At 46.6% G+C, this 17,854-nt stretch overlaps 1 protein-coding gene across 1 annotated transcript in view; it reads right to left on the bottom strand.

Annotated features, from left to right (window-relative positions):
• The window catches only part of GNB5 (G protein subunit beta 5), a 38,224-nt gene that overhangs the window by 7,747 nt on the left and 12,623 nt on the right, over positions 1–17,854 (bottom strand). Inside the window, exons 5-10 of the mRNA XM_081170109.1 lie at positions 17,490–17,566; positions 16,002–16,134; positions 8,291–8,434; positions 5,949–6,040; positions 3,008–3,056; positions 377–473 (exon numbers count right to left, since the gene is read on the bottom strand). Of these exons, the coding sequence (XP_081026235.1) occupies positions 377–473; positions 3,008–3,056; positions 5,949–6,040; positions 8,291–8,434; positions 16,002–16,134; positions 17,490–17,566 (592 nt within the window). The remainder of the gene's footprint in view (positions 1–376; positions 474–3,007; positions 3,057–5,948; positions 6,041–8,290; positions 8,435–16,001; positions 16,135–17,489; positions 17,567–17,854) is intronic.

Here is a 17,854-nt window from a genome sequence, read left to right as displayed (position 1 = left end):
CTTCCAGACAACCTGTTCATTAGGCATCCTTCCTGATATATTTGCAGGGAGATTAGATAACACTGGCTATTCAATGAGCACCCATCCTGATTTGTCTGCAGAGCAAGTGTTTTGTCAGACTTTCGACTTTCCTTATTGCAATAAATTTGATCTTTTGGGGAAGTGGGTTTGCTGCGCAAGAGCTCCCAACTAACTATAACTGAGCAACCTGAATTTGCCAGTATGTGAATTAATCCCATCCGCAGAGGAGCCACAGTCTGCAAGTGCCCTCGGTTCTGTAGCTGTGACAACAATCGAAGCCACATTGAAAAGAGATTATAGCACAGCTCTTCCCGCCTGCCCCCCAAAGAAAAGTGTGTCAGAATTCATGTCTCACCACTAAGGGAAAAGTCGACACTGGATGCCCCGAAGATGATGCTCTCTTTGGAATAAATGGCCACTTCTCTGTCTGCCCGCAGGTCATATAAACGACACTGGAAAGAAAGGAGAAAGAGTATCTGTGCTCAGGCAAAGGCTAATACGCACAAGCTGATTTTTGATAAGATCGATAGATACCAACAGGACAAAACTCTCTCTCCCGTCCCACCCACGAAGGCAAACTTGGACCAGTAGCTGGTCCAGCCCACCTGTCAATCACCTGACATCATTACAGCAGATGTCCAACCTGTTTAAGCCTGTGGGCATTGGCGGAAGACACAATATCTGGCCTGCCATGATGTCAAGACAAGTCACTGTTGCATTGGGATGCTGGGGAAGACAAAAGTTTAGCTCTCTGCTCAGACAGAAAATGCACTGGGTGGTCTTGGGCAGATTTCTCTCTGCTCAGCTACATCCCAGGGCTGCAGTGAGGTTCAAATGAGATGCGGGTGTATTTGTAGCCACCTACTGAGCCTTTAGAATAGGCCTTGGCGGAAATCTAAATCGGCTGCAAAGCAATGCCAAGTTCCCCCCACCCCACCCCCTCCATTCTTCTAACCCTCCCATGCGCGCTTCTCAGCATTAAGAACCACTTTTCTGCCACAGTGCAGACCCTTTCACACTTGCCAGGCTGCTGAGTGAGTGCATTATGCCTCTGAAGAGCTGTGCTGTGCTATGCTATACGACATATAGCTATGCTATACAACATGCATTCATGCCTTCACATGGCATAATATAATAAAATAATAAAAAATATTTATTTATTTATTTATACCCCGCCCATCTGGCTGAGTTTCCCCAGCCACTCTGGGCGGCTCCCAATCAAGTGTTAAAAACAGTACAGCATTAAATATTAAAAACTTCCCTGAACAGGGCTGCCTTCAGATGTCTTTTAAAGACAGGATAGCTGCTTATTTCCTTCACATCTGAAGGGAGGGTGTTCCACAAGGTGGGTGCCACTACTGAGAAGGCCCTCTGCCTGGTTCCCTGTAACCTCACTTCTCGCAATGAGGGAACTGCCAGAAGGCCTTCGGTGCTGGATCTCAGTGTCTGGACTGAACGATGGGGGTGGCATAAGAAACCTGTCTTGCGTAGACCTGCATTATACCCTTTCTGTAGACCTGTGATTAGCTATGCATCCATATGACACAATAAACATTCTGGGGAAAGCCTCCAGGTTAAAGGTTTTGCGGTTGTTTTGAACCTTGCCAAACCAAAATATTTTAAGTGCCATTAAAATACCGCATTTTTCGTTCTATAGGACGCACATTTTCCCCTCCAAAAATTAAGGGGAAATGTGTGTGCGTCCTATAGAGCGAATGCAGGCTTCGCCGCTAAGCCCAAAGCCAGAACAGGAAGACGGAGCACTGCGGAGCGCTCCGTCTCGCTGCTCTAGCTTGGGGACGGCTGCGCGCAAACCTCTGCAGGGCAGCGGAGTGCCTTCACCCCGCTGTCCTGCAGAAGCTAGCAAGGCTGTTCCCAAGCCAGAACAGCAAGACGGAGGGCTCTGTCTCGCTGCTCTAGCTTGGGGACGGCTGCGCGCAAACCTCTCCAGGGCAGCGGGGTGCCTTCACCTCGCTGTCCTGCAGAAGCTAGCAAGGCTGTTCCCAAGCCAGAACAGCGAGACGGAGGGCTCCGTCTCGCTGCTCTAGCTTGGGGACGGCTGCGCGCAAACCTCTCCAGGGCAGCGGGGTGCCTTCACCTCGCTGTCCTGCAGAAGCTAGCAAGGCTGTTCCCAAGCCAGAACAGCGAGACGGAGGGCTCTGTCTCGCTGCTCTAGCTTGGGGACGGCTGCGCGCAAACCTCTCCAGGGCAGCGGGGTGCCTTCACCTCGCTGTCCTGCAGAAGCTAGCAAGGCTGTTCCCAAGCCAGAACAGCGAGACGGAGGGCTCCGTCTCGCTGCTCTAGCTTGGGGACGGCTGAGCGCAAACCTCTCCAGGGCAGCGGGGCGCTACGCTCCAAAGGCTTCAGGGATCTTTGAGGCTGGCGGTGGGGGAAAGCAGCGCTTCGCCCCCCCGCCAGCCCCACAAGCTCTGGTGAATGTACCTTGAATGCACCTTGTTTTAGAGGCGGAGAAGAAGAAAAAATATTTTTTCCCTGTTCTCCCCCTCCTATGGTTCGGTGCGTCCTATGGTCCGGTGCGTCCAATGGAGCGAAAAATACGGTAATTCACTGTGGAAGAGGCCCTTGGCGTCCAACAACATATCTTCGGGTGACCCAGTTTTAACCTCTTTATGCCTGCAATCACAATGGTCACTTATCCCTAAGGGAAAAAGCCAATGGGCTCAATTATGTATCAGCCTTGCCCCTGCAGCTAGTTCAGATTGCCACACCTACAGATGGGCATCTTATAGCTCCATCATACACTTCCTAGATCCCACATCCTCTTTGCAGGGTACAAAGAGCACATTTGTACATTTTTAAAGGGCTGCAACTCCTCTGGAGACCACCAAGTATTAGGTGAGTAAAGAATGTACAAAATAAACAAGCCATAATAAAATACTGAATGGCCAGGGTGATTTGAGGACCATGCCCCCAGCCCTCATTTGGGAAACGGCCAGGCTTTTGAAGATGAAATAGGGCAACGTACTGTGGCGTCATCTGAGCCAGAGGCAAAGGCATCTCCACTTGGGTAGTACCTATGCAGAGAACAGAAAGTGTGTTGCGTTAGAAATATAGGAATTAAAGATATTTCCCCAACTTTTATTTGTTTTCTATATGCTGCATACAGGAACGTTACAGGTATCCAGTAGCAGGTAAGTAAAACAAGGAACACATAGAGGTAAATGAGGTAGCAGTGGTAATTCAACATCTAAAAGCAGAAAAGAATAACACCAAAATTTGTCCACCCACCTCCTCCCCTACAGTTCACCTGGATAGGTTGGGGTTGCAGTGGAATTGCCACAGTTAAAATGATCAAGACTTGAGAATTAGAACACTGAATTACCACTTTCTGCGGTTCTCTTACAGGTAAAAGTGGATCATGGCCCCCAAATTTATGAAATGCAGCTCTGACAGATTTCACTGCCCACCTGGCACATGCAATTCTAGAGGGTCTCAAAGCAGGTGACAGGTCAGTTCAGGCACCTGTAACACCCACCCACCCCAATGCCAACAGCTTTCATTTCTGCATAATGAATAAAGTTTCAAACTGTTGCTTCTAATTTTGGTAAAGAGAAACAGGCCATGTTGACAGCAAGCTCTGGCTCTTCATATAAGCAAAACCAGAATTTTTGAACCACAACCCACAGTCTTTTCAAGCAAAGAAAAATGTAACACCTCATTTTCTCCCCCAAAGAATGCATACATTAATTAGTAATTTAGTATTGATAACATCTCTATGCAATACCTCTCCAGGTTGTTTTTTTTAAATAGCAATTGTTAGTATTTATCTATTTACATTATCTGTTGCAAAATTATTTCACTTGGATGATACAGTGCAAGTTCAATCAAAATGATTGCAAATCACTGCATTAATTGTAATCTAGCCTGTAAATGAAAAAGAGAGGCAATAGAAAATAAAAAGAGAGGAAATAGATAAATGCACTGTACCTTACTTTTACAAAAGGCTATAAAAAGGGAAATTGCTAATATCAATATAGGGTTTTCTTTACAGAAAATCCTCTGCTCATATGATAGTGGATCTGGTAAGCCACGATAATTTTATAAGTGATTAGTACTGCTATAAACCATAATCATGACAAGCTTGCTATTAAAATATCATCAATGTCATGATGCAATGTGATGATGCACTAATTCTGTATTTCCTGCCTCAACCCCTGGAGAGCGACTGCCTGTCTGGTGCTGACTCTGTGTAAGGCAGCTTCCCATGTTCCACTTTACATTAATTCCTGCTGCATAAATAAAAAGGGACACGGGTGGCACAGTGGGTTAAACCACAGAGCCTAGGACTTGCCGATCAGAAGGTCAGCAGTTCGAATCCCCACGACAGGGTGAGCTCCTGTTGCTCGGTCCCTGCTCCTGCCAACCTAGCAGTTCAAAAGCACATCAAAGTGCAAGTAGATAAATAGGTACTGCTCCGGCGGGAAGGTAAACGGCGGTTCCGTGCGCTGCTCTGGTTCGCCAGAAGCGGCTTAGTCATGCTGGCCATATGATCCGGAAGCTGTACACCAGCTCCCTCGGCCAATAAAGTGAGATGAGCGCCACAACCCCAGAGTCGGTCACGACTGGACCTAATGGTCAGGGGTCCCTTTACCTTTACCTTTTTACATAAATAAAACAACTCTGTGTGGCTTGTAAGAAAACGTTTTGAGGAGACAGCTGGACTGGAAAACAAGTACATTTAAAGCAAAGCCTATGACTTCAAAAGCACAGAGGTGCAAACTAGGGAATGCTGAGAAAGAGTTTTAATCTGCCATGTAATTAATTAATTGCCAAAGCCTGCAAAATGCAACAATCCTTTACTCAAAAGCCAGTTCTCTTCGAATTTTCTCTTGGTCGTGCAGGATTGTGACAAAGGGATAGGAATGGCTCTCCCCACAAGGTCACTGCAGTGGGGGCCTTCCGCCCACCAGGCTACCCCTGCTATTGGTAAGCAAAGGTTTGTTCCACAGGCAGTGGCGTAGCGTGGGGGGTGCCAGGGGTGCCAGCCGCACCGGGCGCAACTTCTGGGGGGGCGCGCTCGCTGCCTCCGGAGTCGCCGAAGAGCCTCGGGCGCAGGCTGTAGCTGGCAGCGGCTCTCAGCGCTCGCCGCGGTCCCCATGCGTCAGGGCCACGGAGGGCGCGCCAGGCAGCCCCTCCTCACCGACGGGCAGCGTTCGCCTGCGGGGCTCGGCCAGCGCGCTGGGCTGGCCGCGTGGAGTCGCCGAGGAGCCGCCGCCGCCTGCCATGCCGCCCTGGCTGCTTCAACCGCGTCCGACAGCCGGCTCGAGGCTCCTTCCGGCCGGGTCTCCCGACGGGGCGCTGCGGGCGGAGGCTCCGGCACCAAGCGCCACGCCGCCCAGGCTCGGGTCGCTGTCTGGACGCGCGCAGCCCGCCAAACCCGCCATCGGCGGCGCTCTAGTGCCTGCGCGCCAAGACCGCCCACCCGCCCCGACGGGGCCCCCCCACCCGCGCCGGAGGCCTGCCGACGCACTGGCCCCAGAGCCGCCCCCTCCCCGCGCCAGAAAGAAGCCCCCTCCCCGCGCCAGAAAGAAGCTGCGTCGGGACTAGCCGGGCCGGGGAGGGAGACCGAGAAGGCTGCGCCGCGACGCCCAAAGACGCGCGTCTTGTCGTATTAATGACCATGGTTAGGTGTTAGGGGGCGCAAATTACTTGCCTTGCCCCGGGTTAGGGGGCGCAAATTACTTGCCTTGCCCCGGGTGCTGATAACCCACGCTACGCCGCTGTCCACAGGGCCAGTGCTGCTCCTTCATTGGCTAGAGACGCTGCTAGCTTTGATAGGTGGAGAGGAAAGCTGACCCTCCCACTTTCCCACTTGTACATTATCCTCACAGGTATTTTGCTAGTCAGCACTAATGAACCATTTCTCGATGCAATTACATGAATGTGTGGCAACAGGATCTACTGACCTGACGCTATTGATATCCGATTCGTGGGTTTCAAATGACTGAATGCACTGGCCAGTCCTCATGTCCCAAACCATGGCTTTTTTATCGCACCCCTAAAAAACAAAAGTCAATAAAGATTCAGTTATATCCTCAGGAAGAATCAATGCAGATCAAGTGGGTTATGGAACCAATGGTGGTTTTTATGATGCTGTTTACTGTTTAATCATCAGGTTTATTTTGAAGGTCTGTTGCGATTTATAGTTTTATTTGCAAGTTGTCTTCAGTCTCAATTTCATCACAGAAAGGTGAAAAATGAAATACCCCCCTCATATATCGAGCCTAAGGCAAACTGCGGAAATATCAATGGTTCTCTGCACAGGGATTTAGTTTTTTAAAAAATGACTGAACTCACAGGTGGAGAATACTTTTATTTTCATGTATCTTTATTATTTGTAAAAGGATACTTTGTACAAGTCAATACTTTATTGTCCCTTGGAAGCTGCACTGTATCTTTGTCCTTTTGTCCTTTGTCCCTTTATGATTTGCATTTTTTATTCTTTGTTTTCTCTCATTTTGTTATGCTTGCTTTTTTAAAAAAACAACAACACCAAATCAATAAATATATTTTTAAACAGGGGGGATGGTTCTGTGAAGAGTTTTCCTACTTCTGCAATTTTTGCCACAAGAATATGAAGATCAATATGGCGCTGGCTTCCTTCCACATTCCAAGGGCATTCCAGAAAGTGCTGAGCTGCTTTCAGACCTGTTTTACGCCAAACATCAAATTATTTCAACAAGAAGAACTGCTGTGCGACACCCCTCGCCAAGAGGGGTGAGATTAACCACAGGCCTTTTTCACCACCCCAGATGATCTCTGCTATTTTTCTAAATCACTGGTGGAAAACCCATCCCACGGGCCTCAGAGTTTGACTTGCTAACAATCAGCAAGCCTTCCTTCCACAGAAATGGAGCATACTCAGAACACATTGGGCAGTTCTTGGAAGTTTTATTCCCTCCTCTGCTTACCCCACTGAGAACTGTTTGTACTTCTGCAAACCTCAGGGTTCATTCAAGCCTGATGATATTTCCATGTTGTGCCTGGGTGGTACTGTTTTGGGTACATAAGTATACACACCTGCCGTTGATCTTTGGCAAGTGAAGAAACACTGGAGCTTTCCTCTGCGAGAATCAGGCAGAGGGTAATTTTCTTCTGGAGGAAGCTGGGACGAGAAGATGCCACCATCACTGCCTCTGCCCCCACCCAACCCACTAACCTCAGTTTTTTAATTGAGTGCCATTAATATGCTGGCATCTTTCCTTTTCAGTTACTACAAAGGAGGTGCAGAGATGGACTGGATATGTGCTAACCAAAGGCTTAATCCAGACAAACCAATCCGGGGAGGACATATAGCTTGCTCTGAATTTGTGCATTTGCCCAGCTTCATCTGGGGCTTGAGTTGTGCCATCCTGAAGAAGGTGGATCTAGTCAAAAGTTATATGGACCCTGTTCAGCTGCAGATTAGTCTACTGAAATGCATTCTGTGTGGGGCTGCTATTGGAGAACATTCTGAAACTGAAGTTGGTGCAAAATGCAGCTGACATAACGCTTTGGGCTATCTTCTTTTTGGATCATATTATGCCAAGCCTGTCCCATCTGCACTCGCTTCCCATTTGTTTTGGGGCCCAATTCAAGAAGAATTGGGTCTTGAAGAGTCTTCAATGGCTTGGGACTAGGATGTCTGAAGAACCGCCCATCAACCGCACCCATCCTTGGAAGCCCTGCTGGGCTGCCAAGGGAGCTGCAGCTGGGGGGTCACATGACACACCCCAGTGGTTGAAATTTGGGGTTTGACTGGCTTCTTCCATTGACGGGTTTCTGGTGGACAGTCAAAAGGTTCTCCATTTCACCAGTCTTTTCCTGGGTTTTTGCTATATGTTGACGTTGCTGACAGTGTCAGTTTTGAGGTTCTAATTCTGTGTGTTGTTAAGAGTGGTTTTACTGTTCTTAAATTTGTATTGTATCAGGATTGTGTTTTCCTTGTGTGCCTTTATGGGGGCTGAAAAGTGGTAGATAAAAGTTTCTATAAAAGAAATAATATTTGATTGCGAAAAGCAGCAGGCACAGCTCCTAGGATTAACAGGCAACACAGCCCTGCTTTCAGTAAGCCATGAGAAGGACTATATTCTCATTCTGCATTAGTGCAGCTGGGGATACAACAGCAATGCCTGCTTTAATCGGGAGAAAGGGCACGTAGCAAAATATTACAAAATACTCTCTTCCACTTGGAGAGATTTTCATTTGCTTCGTGTCTCCCCCTGCAATTCCTTCCCTCCATCCTGCATAAAGATGAATCTGCTTTTACCCCCGACACAAACGTGTTCCCTGTCTCTGAAGGAGCAAGGTCCAGGCACAAGACATCCGCTCCGTGGCCGTGAAAACTCTGGAGAAGCTGCCCGCTTTCCACGTCCCAGAGAGCGCAGGTGCCATCTCCACTCGCAGTCAAGATCTTTAGGAGAGAAGGGGGAAACAAAAGAAAACAACTGTTATTAAAAAGAAAGAATCATAGAATCATAGAGTTGGAAGAGACCGCAAGGGCCATCGAGTCCAACCCCCTGCCAAGCAGGAAACACGATTTGTCAAAGATTTGTCTCCACTGATTCATGTTAAAGTTGGATTCTTTGTTTCACATTTTCACGGGTGTATCTGAGTCATTCCCCTTTCTATTCTCATCCATTTGACTCACAGTTTCACGCTAAAGCAGCAGCTTGTGTTAAAAGTCTGGTCTTCAGATGGTGGGGTGGGAGCCACCAGTAGGGGGTGCCATGACTAAGAAGGCTGGCATCATTGATACCACAACAATTTTCCTCTTTTCATTTTTAAAAAGGTAAAGGTAAAGGACCCCTGACAGTTAAGTCCAGTTGCGAATGACTCTGGGGTTGCAGCGCTCATCTCGCTTTACTGGCCGAGGGAGCCAATGTTTGTCCGCAGACAGTTTTTCCAGGTCATGTGGGCAGCATGACTAAGCCGCTTCTGGCGAAACCAGAGCAGTGCACGGAAATGCCATTTACCTTCCCACCGGAGCGGTACCTATTTATCTACTTGCACTTGGACATGCTTTCGAACTGCTAGGTGGGCAGGAGCAGGGACCAAGCAACCGGAACTCATCCTGTCGCAGGGATTCGAACCGCCAACCTTCCAATCAGCAAGCCCTAGGATCAGTGGTTTAGACCACAGCGCCACCTGCGTCCCTTAGTTTTTTAAACTACCTTAGTTAAAAATGTACCTTAGTTTAAAAGGTAGTTGTTGTTTTTAATGATCTTTGTTTCATTTCTTTTTTTAATAACATGGAAAAATTATACGAAGAGTATTTAACAGCTGTAGCATGCCACAGCTTTGAAAAACACTGGATTGGTTGCCCAGCCATTCCTTTAGGAAACAGGCCTAGGCTCACCTCCTAACAACTGATAGATGGTAACTTCAAACCTAACTTAGATTGAACTTTCTCTTGTTAGTGGAGCTTGCCATGCTACCAAGGGGGTTGGGGGAATTGTCACCTGATATCAGGCCCTTGACAAGTGGGCATGGTGTTGGGGAACCCAGATCAATTCCTCCAACTCTGCTTCACAGAAAGCAAACCTACTCCAAATAATTTACAATCTAAGAACATGGGAGATACAGAGAAAAGTGGTACGAGAAGGAAAGAATATGGGATTGCTCTAATTTCACACATGGGAAACGTCTCTGTGATTCTGGAACGCCTGGTATTCTTTCAAGGCAAAATAGGAATTTCTGGTATTCACACTTTTAATAATAAAATATTTTGTGGCTTTAAAAGGCGAGGCTGAGGTTATCGACTGAATATTTACTCTCTTTTGTTTTCAAAACGTTTGCTTCCAAATAACTCATTACTATGGAAATGTCCAGTATGGCACTCAGATAAAAATATTTATTTGGCTGACTACTATCTCCCCCTTTTAACCAGCAAAGGGTGGGGGGAGAGAAATGATGAGGGCTACAGATTTACTGAACATCTATTTTGCCTTTCAGTTTTATAATCCCTGCATTGTCTGCAGCTCAGCAAAACTCAAGATCGTTAGACTGGGTCCGTAATTGCCCCCTTGTGGTTGCATTTTAAAACCGTTTCTCTCATTAAAAAAAGGGCCTGATGTCATGTCTCTGCTCCTTGAACAGCCTTGTAAACAGGCAGCCCTAAAACACTGGGATGGTTTTGGGGCCGAAATGAAAATACTTTCCCTCTGCCTGGGCAATCAACATACAGTGGTACATCGGATTAAGAACTTAATTCGTTCTGGAGGTCCGTTTTTAACCTGAAACTGTTCTTAACCCGAGATACCACTTTAGCTAATGGGGCCTCCTGCTGCCACCGCCATGCAATTTCTGTTCTCATCCTGAAGCAAAGTTCTTAACCGAGGTACTATTTCTGGGTTAGCAGAATCTGTAACCTGAAGTGTCTATAACCCGAGGTACCACTGTATTGGCAGGGTACTGAAAGAGACACTGCGTAGCAAACAAGTCAAACAGGAATACCTGGGAAAGATGGTTTGATTCCTCTTGATTTCAGCTGCAATAAAGGCTCCGTTCTATAAGCTACAGCACAGGCAATAAATCATGTTCCATAGCAGACCCTAAACCAGTGTCTTCTAAACTCCCCCCTCCATAGACCCTTTGAAAATTGCTGAGGGTCTTGGCAGACAATGATCTTCTGCCGGTTGTACAAATCGTAATACACACTGCTAGATACTACATGTTTTTTAATTGCATTTTGACGGCAGCTTTCCTTTCTTATCTATTCTATTTTATTTTGATTTCCATCGAGTTTAATGCAACACAGTGCAATACATAAGAAACTGAAGCGTTTACATAAGAAACTGCCACCGTTATGTATACTGGCAGTTATTAATTGGTTGCCACCCTGTGAGGGTACAGGGTACAGATTTATTAAATAAAGTAAATAAATCTCTTTTCCATTTTATAACGGGTGTCTGCCTAAATATGGATTCCCACCCCCCACCCCACCTGCGAGCAATGTATAAGAATATGTGAGGTGCTATTTTAGTGTTTTTCGCTGCAAAATCAAGAACAGGCTTATGTCTTTCTCTTCAACAGCTGTTGAAGCTCCAGCTGCTGCTATTCTGGGATGCAAGAAGCTCAGGGTAAGCTATGATTTCCCATTCTGAGGCTTCCAGTAATAAACCTGAGATGATGAGGAGTGTCTGTTGCCACAGAAACTGGAGTCAAAGATCCAGCTGTGGTGCTTAAATTGTAGCCTTAAAAGGCAGGTGTCTGGTGTAATCACAGCAAACACAGAGCCCAAATTAGACGGAGATGTAGACTTGGGGTGCTGTCTTCCCTGCTTATACCTGTGTGACACTAAAGCCTGCAACTTTTGGGTATTATGGGGACAGAACTCCCCAAACTGTATAGAAATTTATTCATGTATACAGATTTATTTATTCCTACTACAGCAGGAATGTTACTTGCCCAAAAATGGAAAGAAGAAGACGTCTCAGCAAAAGAAGAATGGATACAAAAACTCATAGAATATGCAGAAATTGCCAAACTTACCGGAAAAGCAAGAAATCCAGATAACAAACTTTTTATGAAAGAATGGAAATGGTTTACGGAATATTTACAAATAAACCATAAACAGATAAGAGAATTGGCAGGATTAATGTAATAAACTGCAGTTTTATAAGAATATATATTTAAAGCAGATGAATAAATGAGCAAATTAAGTTAATTTGGATATACAGAAAATATTTAAAAGTAAATTTAAGGAACCGCAGAAAAAGGGGGAAGTCAAGTTTTGAGATGTTAAAATGATTATAAAATTATTGAAATGTATAAAATTGAAAATCATAAATTAAATAAAATACAGTTACATACGCTTCAGGTTACATACACTTCAGGTTACAGACTCTGTTAACCCAGAAATAGTGCTTCAGGTTAAGAACTTTGCTTCAGGATGAGAACAGAAATCATGCTCCGGTGGCACGGCAGCAGCGGGAGGCCCCATTAGCTAAAGTGGTGCTTCAGGTTAAGAACAGTTTCAGGTTAAGAACGGACCTCCGGAACGAATTAAGAACTTAACCCGAGGTACCACTGTAAAGCCTGCAACTTGAAATTTTTACGGCAATGCCAAACCTAAGGGCATACACAAAGGGGCAGGAAAAGTTGTAGTGGAAACTAGCAAAAACAAAACAAAACACAGAGATGCGATTAAATCTTCCAAATGGGAAAGTGTGCCTTGCAATTTGCGAGAGGGGAGCCAGGGGTAAAAGGAAGTGGACCCCCCCCCCATCAGGAAGAGTGAAATTGGGTCAGAAGGGCAACACTGACTCACATAAGTGGCCACTATGTTTCACTGTCTCTCTCAGAATGTCCCTAGAATGGCCATTGCTCTAATGGGAGCTTTGAATTAATGCAGTGGTTTTCAACCAGGGTGCCATGGCACCCTGGGGTGCCTTGAACGATGGTCAGGGGTGCCGCGGGCAACACTGGCCTCTGTCCCTCTTTCCTTCCTTCCCTCCTCTGATGCCCTCTTGCGTTTCTGCCTCCCAAAGACTTGCACAGCTGTTTATTGCAGCAGCCCCGGGCTATAAGTGCCGCAGGTGAACGAATGGTGCCTCTGGAAAGCACCCCTCTTTGGGGCAAGGAGTGGCAGCTCAGAGACCAAGGACGGCAGCCCGAAGGACTCTCAAGGAGAGGGGAGAGGAGAGGAGGCTGAGGGAACACTCCACCAGGGAGGGCGTTTGAAAAAGGGTGAGAGGCTGCCAGCTCTGTAGGCAAGGGGTGACATAACTGGGCTCCTGAGCCCCACAGGGATGCCGCAGAAAGAATGTAGTTGGTCAAGGGAAACGTGGACCCAAAAAGGTTGAAAACCTCTGGATTACAGTGGTACTTCGGGTTAAGAAATTAATTCGTTCTGGAGGCCCATTCTTAACCCGAGGTACCTGAAACTGTTCTTAACCTGAGGTACCTCCCGCTGCTGCGACGCAATTTCTGTTCTCATCCTGAAGCAAAGTTCTTAACCTGAGGTACTATTTCTGGGTTAGCGGAGTCTGTAACCTGAAGTGTCTGTAACCTGAAGCATCTGTAACCCGAGGTACCACTGTATTTTTATTTTATTTTTTAAAATCCTTGAGAAGGTTCTGCCACCACAAGGTCTACATTTCTGTAGCAATGATGATGAAGCTCCTTTTTTCTTTTTAGAAATCTATTTTTTCCTGTTTTAAAATCGGTGTTTTCTCTTTGAGATTAGTTAGTTCGGGGGGGGGGAGAGAGAGAGAGAGAGAGAGAGAGAGAGAGAGAGAGAGAGAGAGAGAGAGAGAGAATAGCAAGCAGCTTCCTAGGATGTTATCAACCATTTAGGACAGTAGGCTTCAACCTTCCCAAAGCCAGGACCTGCCCTCAACCCACACATACATTTGAGAATCTCTTTTTTAACCATGGATTGCTAAAGGCAGCATGGGAGGGCAGTGGTCTTGGTTAGGAAGGAAAGGATTAAATCCCCACTTCTTGCACTGTGGTTCTAGTCCACATTCCCTCCTTCTGGATACCTCCCAAGCTTCTAGGGGTTCCCAAACTGTGGTCCATGGACCTCCAGCAGTCGGCAGATTTCATTCAGGTGATCCCAGATCCGGTCCAAGACATCTTGGCACCTGAGGCAGACCCCAAAATAGCACTCCCTCCCTGTCAGGGAAGAAAGGGTGAGGGGAGATAAACATTAGGAACAAACATGGGAGGTGGAGAAAGACTGACATTGGGATCTGCTGCCCCCATGGATACTGCCACCTGAGGCAGTCACCTTGCCTCATAGATGGGCCGGCCCTGAGGTGATCTGTGTTTTATTATGTCTCATAAAGTTAATAGGATGACAGAATCAATAAATTTAATCTTGGTAATATTGCTTTTAATGACAGCAATGGGGCCCAGAAAGAACAAATGCCTCTTACTTTCATGTTATTATTTTAATGCGTTATTAACCTTGCAGAGAGAAACAGGAGCGAAGTTTAACACAAGAGGCACATCCGTCGCATTAAGTATTAACTTTGGTTTTCAATTGCATTTTTATTTATATGTTTATTTCTTATATCGTATTTTATTGTACTACAATCTGATTTTTGTGCAAATTCAAATTGTAATACATTATATCAACGAAAGAAGCAATCAAAATACAATTAAAAAGCGCATCGCACCCAGCACAGTGCATTACAATTCATACAACAGACAGAAAAACAATTAAGTAGTCTACCAGCAATTTTCAAGTGGTATGTGGGGCAGGGGGCGTTTGGGAACCACTGCTCTATCTTGTGATCTTTAGACGCTTGCTTAAAACTTCCTCATTCATGAAGCCTTTCCCTGTAGTGTGATTCAGCCGCATTGTGCTTACTCCTGAAGATGCTTTCTGTGCTTTTGTGTTTTATTTTGAAATCTAGTCTACTTCACCCGGGTATTTTATATACTGAGCTGTCTCAAAATTCCTACAAATGAATAAAGAATGTAATGTTTGCTAGACCCAAGGCCAACAGAGGAGACAGTCAATGTTGTGCTCTGCCAATGTGGGAGACTATAATTCCCATCGCCTGTGTCTGTCTTCTTCAACATGAACTATTTCAGACTCTCACGGACCCCCTTCTTCCTCTTTCTTCGTATGCAAGGGAAATAGATACGATCGAAAGCTTCCACTTTTGGTTTTTAATAAACCACGGTTTCCTGTCAAGCCTAAGCTCAGCAAACTGGAATTTACCGTATTTTTCGCCCTATAGGACGCACCGGCCCACAGGACACACCTAGATTTGGGGGGGGGAATAAAGGGGAAAAAATTTATTCCCCCCCCCAGGCGCGGGGCTGGGGCGGGGGAAGCCCGAGCTTCCCCCGACCCCAGCTCCCAGAACGGGACCCAGAGCCATGCTGAAGCTGCGTACAGGTTTGGCATCGCTCTGGGAGCTTGCGGGGCTGGGGACGGAGAGCCCAGTCCCCAGAACAGGCTGCCGCCCCAAGCCTCGTGCGCCCGGCGGGACCTACCGCCGGGTGCGGGAGGCTTGCGGACACCTTCCCGAAGCATGGGGCGTCCTCCGGAGGGCACCCTGTGCTTCGGGATGCAGGCTGCTGCCCGCAAGCCTTGAGAGCCCGCAGGAACTCCCCCAGGCTCGCAAGGCTTGCGGATAGCTTTCTGAAGCCTGGAGAGCGAGAGGGGTCGGTGCGCACCGATGCCTCTCGCTCTCCAGGCTTCAGCGAAAGCCTGCATTCGCCCCATAGGACGCACACACATTTCCCCTTCATTTTTGGAGGGGGAAAAGTGCGTCCTATAGGGCGAAAAATACAGTATTCTAACTCTGCAGGTTCAGATCCTGGTTCTGTCAACTAACCAGTTCCTTTATTTGGAAATCACATGGCGAGGCGGGAAAGGAAGTCAATACATTGTGTTTACAAGAGTGAAGGCAGGGAGGATGCAACACAGCTCCCCGGGAGCAAAATAAAAGCTTGCACCATCTCTCATGCACAGGTAAAGGTAAAGGAACCCCTGACCAGTTGTGACCGACTCTGGCGTTGCGGCGCTCATCTCGCTTTATTGGCCGAGGGAGCCGGTGTACAGCTTCTGGGTCATGTGGCCAGCATAACTAAGCCACTTCTGGCGAACCAGAGCAGCGCACGGAAACGCCATTTACCTTCCCGCCAAAGCAGTACCTATTTATCTACTTGCACTTGACATGCTTTCAAACTGCTAGGTTGGCAGGAGCAGGGACCGAGCAACGGGAACTCACTCCGTCGCCGGGGATTCAAACCGGCAACCTTCTGATCGGCAAGCCCTAGGCTCTGTGGTTTAACCCACAGCACCACCCGCGTCCCACATGCACAGGTACGTCATTATAAATCTGTACTCAGCTGTCTACAATCAGCATTTGCAAAGCTAAGCAGGGTCCAGTATGGTTTCCAATTGGATGAGGGACTGCATGTTGAGATTCCTGCATTGCACGGGGTTAGACTAGATGACCCTTGGGGTCCCTTCTAACTCAACAACTATGATTCTAACACTGGAGTGTACTTGCCTGCATATCTGAATTTGTGAAGCTGCAAGCCGACAGGTAATTGGTGTGCATGGCAACTGATTTCTTCTTGGCCGCCATATTCTCATTTTTTTCAAATGTCAGTGGATACACAGAGCACTTGTTGTCCAAACCCCTAGAGTTTTAAAAAAAGAAATGGTAAGAGAAAAAGATATCACTTAAGCATGGGTTGCACGAGCACTAACCGTTGGCAAGTTTTGCTTTTGGCTGCCCAGTTTCCATTTTGCTGTGTGTTTGCCTGGGGAACTCAGACCCACAGGGAAAGGCCCTGTTCCCATTCACTGGCTACTGGCTAAGGAGGCAGTGGAGCTGGAAAAAAGGAATAATGAGAACATGTGGCCTAAAGCAAGGCTTGAGGAGGTGGAAGGGAAGTCTGAAGTGAAGAAAAATCCACTCCCTACAAGATGGCTAGGAGCATTTTTTACCCTATTTGTCCGATACACTATCTGGAAGGACACAAATTCCCCACCCTTGCCTTAGGGGGTGACTTCATCCCCCTCCCCACAGACATTTATCTTCAGATGATACCTCTAACTGAAGTGAGTCTGCAAGAAACAGAGCTCTCGCTCTGCAGCGGCACCTGTCCCTGTGGCGTTCCCTTCCTACCTAGACAAATCTGCCAGTTCCACTCCTTTAGGAGAACTTAAGGAGTCAGTAAAACCATGATCTCCCCAGATTTACTGTAATCTGTGGATTTCTCTCACTACCAAAATGCTACTTTCAAATTCTTGCTTCTTCTTTTTTTGTAATTTCTAAAACATTTTTCTAACTGTGGCTTTCTAGTGAGATTGATTTTATTTTATTTTATTTTATCAAAAGCTGCTTTTTTTGGGCACACGTGGGAAAGGTTTGGTTGTGGGGTTTTTTTGTCTGCTTGCATTTGGGCACCTCTGAAGATATTGTAAACTAATTTTTCATCATGTTTCCCAAGCTCAAGGAGCAGATTTTCATCTATCTTTGGATATGACCGGAAGCCATTTTGAATCAAGATGCTGAACTGAACCTTTTGAAACTGCCGTGATTTTTTTTTGGGCCTCCTAGAATTTCCTAGGAGTGCTGGGTACAAACCACTAACAAGCACATAAAAGTCGGTCAATTATATTGTGAAGATCTCTCTGCACTTCCGTAGCAGGTTTGCTTTTTCCTGGTCTAAGGCAGGAATTCAGTTATTTTATTTACCTTTTAAGGCAATCTATTATTTATTTATGAAAACAATTCTCTCCTGCCTTATCTTCCAAAGAATCTCAAAGCAGCTAACAACACACACACTAAACACAATAAAACAAATCCAGCAGTCATCAAAATATACACAACCTAAGTCAGCATCAAAGTTATTGAGTTGGCCAAAAGCTTTATTAAAAAAGCCCATGCTGTCATCAGGTGCTTTAAGGAATACTGGAGGGAAGGAAACAGCCCCCTTGGCTCAGTGCAACAATAAAAAATGGCTTTAATCCAGAGGCTCCCACTTACCCACAAGCAATGGCACACCCTGAAGGGGCGTAAGCGCATGCCATCACCCAGGTGCAAGGCATCGTCACCGCATGTTCCTGAAACACAAATCATCTCTTGCATCTTAAGGGTCAATTTGCAAATCCTTTCCATATCACTAAATGATAGTAAAGTAGGATTCTCTTATACAGTCATACCTCAGGATAAATATGCTTCAGGGTAAGTATTTTGGGGTTGCGTTCCGCGGTGACCCGGAAGTAACGGAGCACATTACTTCCGGGTTTCGCCACTCGCGCATGCACAGACGGTCAAAATGACGTCACGCGCATGCGCGCAAGCAGCAAAACGCGACCCACGAATGTGCAGGCACGTCTTATGTTCTATTC

The sequence above is a fragment of the Podarcis bocagei genome, assembly GCF_964188305.1.
Source record: "Podarcis bocagei genome assembly, chromosome: 14".
NCBI lineage: Eukaryota > Metazoa > Chordata > Lepidosauria > Squamata > Lacertidae > Podarcis > Podarcis bocagei.
The sequence above is the reverse complement of the archived record's forward strand: the minus strand, read 5'-3'. Positions and strand labels throughout refer to the sequence as shown.